We start from the raw sequence: 3,623 nt of genomic DNA, 5'->3' as shown, positions 1-3,623 counted from the left end.
GAAAAGAAAGAATCTTGCAAAACAGGGTAAGGAGGTGAAAGAAACTGATGATGGAGACTAGCAGATGGACACCTGGGAAACTCAAATTGACAGACTCCAGAGGAACTGCAACTTGATAAAGAAGGATTAACTTCTCTTTGGTTTTTTTTTGCTTTGGTTCTTTGCTGCGTTTTGTTATGATCTTTAAATGATTTATATGTTGGACTTGGATGCCTTTATATTTGGACTTTATGCTAAACTTTGATAATGTTATGTTTGATATGGACATATATTATGATATTAGTGAGATATGTAGATGGAAACTTGTTAGACTTAGCAGGTTATGCTATAAGGATATGAAGATTTTTTATTACTTTTGATATTGGAGGCTTTGTTTCCATGTTTTGTGGGATGGTTGTTCTCAGCTGGGGTTAATGTTGTTTTGTGGTAATATTGTTGTTTCATAGGTTTAGGGCCTTCTCCCTGCTTATATAATCAAAAATATCATTAGTCAATCCATTGATCTCTATCAACAAATAAATCTCTTATCTTTAGCTTTTATAACTCAAAATTATTTCCATTAAATTTTCTTTATCTATCTTTGTGCTTCTCATCTTTCTAATTCACAGATAGACCCTTATGTTCATACCTCCCACTAAAAAAAATGTTTCTCATAGGAAAAATAAACCCTAACCTTTCAAATAGAACTCAAACCAAGCTCTAATATCACATATTAGGAAAAAGAAGCTTGACAAAATTGTATAATAGAAGTCATACAAATACAATCTGAAACCAAAAAGAAAATAATGGAAACGAAAGAAAATGCGCAGTATTTTCATGTAGGAAAACCTTTCTGAGCAATAAACCCAATATAATAGGTATTTTCACTATTTTTAAAGATTCAACTAATCTCAATATAATAATGAATCTTTCATACCTCTCTTGATTTTGGAAAGATATAACTTGACACATTGAAGACAAATCAAATCATCCCATAAAATCATACAAAAACTAAATAAAAATAAAAATATACATCACTTATCCAACAATTATATGATTTATTTATTAAAATGATATCCGCATATAAAATATTCAGTTTTAATATATATAAAGACCCATACAATGCACATGTCATATTTGAAAGAAAAGAATACAAAGAATTATAGAATGCAAGATATAGAAGAGCTGCTGTCAACAACTCAAGATAACCCAAATATGTAGGATGCATACCATTTCAAGTAACATATCTGATTCAGAGACAAATTATATATCTAAAAATACACTCTTACCAATGGATTACGTACCATTATTATTTACTTTCTGTGTCTATAATAATACTATCGAATGAATGTTTGCATTGTTAAAGACGTCTACACCTCTTAGAACAAATCGAATGCTGATTAAGGCGTATCATGTTCAACCAAAACTAAAACAAACAAGAATGATCATACAGATCTATCCCCACTACAATATCGTGAGTTTCTTTTAGAGAATTATATTGGTGTTACACGATTCCTTTCATCTTGTCCGCAAATCATTTTTAACCTTTTCTTGTAATTTAGAATAAAGTATTCTTGTCAATGAAATTTTTTGTAAAAGTCAATGTTTCAATAAAAGTGTTAACCAAAGTGTAAAAATTTGTTGACCTCTAAGAAATCTTAGGTAATCGCTCAGATCAAGTTTACAAGTTAAATGGCACTCATACGTAATGTAGTGTCCCTGGGTAAACTGCAGCCTTTAAATATTGCCATTCTACCTTTCATTTCTTGAACTTGAAGAGCTACAGCATGGAGACAAATATAGTTAAGGCAAAGGGGTGTCACTTTGTGATGGTGCATGGAGCAACCTTTGGGGGCTGGTGTTGGTATCAAGTTGCAGATCTTCTTCTCAAAGCGGGCCACACTGTATCTTCCATTGACATGGCCAGTGGAGGTATAGATCCTGCAAATGCCGACAGCATTTCTTCTTTACAAGAGTACAATCAGCCACTCACAGACTTCTTTACATCTCTTCCTTCTGACGGGAAGGTATGAATTTAGTCAAAAGTTTAATTGAAGTTTTGGTTTATTTAGGTGTTTCATAATGAATCTGATTTTAGTTCAACCACCTAAATAGATTTTTTGAAAAGTTTAATTGAAGTTTTGATTTATTTAGGTGGTTCATAATAATAGATTAGTTCTATTGGAGAAACAAATCTGAATTTAGCAGAACAACCTAAACAAATTTGAGGAATAGTTTAATCTGAATTGTGATTCGCTAAGTGGTATGTTTTGAATCATACTAATAAATGAGTTCTGTTGGAGAAACAATTTTAGATGAACTATCTAAACAAATCAAAATTTAGAATATCTAGAATTTACCCATCGATACCAAGGATGCCAACTAATTTGTAGCTGTATGTCTGTTCAGGTTATACTGGTTGGCCACAGCGTTGGTGGATTCAATTTGAGTTTTACCATGGAGCGTTTTCCACATAAAATTGCTGCAGCTGTATTTGTTACTGCCGCCATGCCTCTAAGTGGAACGACTCTCCCTGAGCTGATGAATGAGGTTTAATGAATTCTTTATTTTTCTACTAATTCCTGCACTGCCAACAATATTTAAATTACAATGCCATTTCTCTGAAAGTATATATTGAACAGATCGTATCCATAATCGGAGGCTTAGGGGACTCTACATTTTACTATGCAAATGGGAAAGAGAATCCAGCAACATCCTTCAAGTTTGGCACCCAGTTTGCGCGAGAATTTTTATCACAGAACAGTCCTCCTTGGGTAAATCACTTCAGAAGAGAGACAGTTTGGTTGCAAATTACAAAAATAGAATTGATTAATTTGACTGTGAATTATTGGGTTATTATGAAATTTCAATTGATGGGTAGATTAATATGGCACTAAATGCAGGATCTGACGTTATGGGAATCGCTGGAGAAGAAGTTTCCAATATGGCAAGAACCTCTTTTGTATACAGCTAAAAACTATGGAAGTGTTAGGAGAATATTTGTTGTGTCGAAGGAGGATAAGCTTCTTGTGGAGGCGTTCCAGAGGAAGATGATTGCAGAGAATCCTCCACAAATGGTATACGAAATTGAAGGATCTGATCACACCGTATTCTTCTCTAAGCCTCTTCAACTGGCTGAGGTGCTCATGAAAATTGCTAATATGAGTGTGTGAAAGTGAAGCAATCAGCTGCAGATGGATTTAAGTATAGTTTGTAATATCTAGAATATACTTGTCAGATACAACTTTGTAATGGTTCTCTTCAACACCCTAGGCTAAATTCTAAATTCCTCTCGTTTAAAATAGTTAAGAAATTGTGCAAAGGTGAAATTTGCATATCTAGGTCATTTTTATTTTCTATTGTGTTCATTTTATTATAATTATATATTAATAAGTTATATGATATTGATTGAAATTGACTTTATTTTATTTATTTATGTATTTAAGTATTTGTTATTTAATATTTTTATATTTATTTATTTTTGAAAGAGTTCATGGATATGGAGGTAATTTCGTAGGAATAACTTTGTTCTTTCTAAATTTAAAATTTAAAATTCAAATTTGATCAATTGAGTCCTTTTATCTTTCTATTTGGGTCATCTTGTTTATGCATGCTTTAACACATCAACATGGTGAGAATATATT

The 3,623-nt window shown here is 32.1% G+C and overlaps 1 protein-coding gene across 1 annotated transcript; it reads left to right on the top strand.

Moving 5' to 3' along the window:
* The first annotated feature begins 1,754 nt into the window (after positions 1 to 1,754).
* On the top strand, positions 1,755 to 3,390 carry LOC131053700 (methyl jasmonate esterase 1). Its single transcript, XM_057988302.2, has 4 exons — positions 1,755 to 2,006; positions 2,389 to 2,529; positions 2,622 to 2,753; positions 2,883 to 3,390. Exons 1-4 carry the CDS (start codon positions 1,767 to 1,769, stop codon positions 3,150 to 3,152), a joined length of 783 nt encoding a protein of 260 aa, XP_057844285.2. The 5' UTR covers positions 1,755 to 1,766; the 3' UTR covers positions 3,153 to 3,390.
* Positions 3,391 to 3,623: the final 233 nt, after the last annotated feature.

Source organism: Cryptomeria japonica, chromosome 1 (assembly GCF_030272615.1).
Source record: "Cryptomeria japonica chromosome 1, Sugi_1.0, whole genome shotgun sequence".
Taxonomy (NCBI): Eukaryota; Viridiplantae; Streptophyta; class Pinopsida; order Cupressales; family Cupressaceae; genus Cryptomeria; species Cryptomeria japonica.
This window is presented reverse-complemented; position numbering and strand designations above follow the sequence as displayed.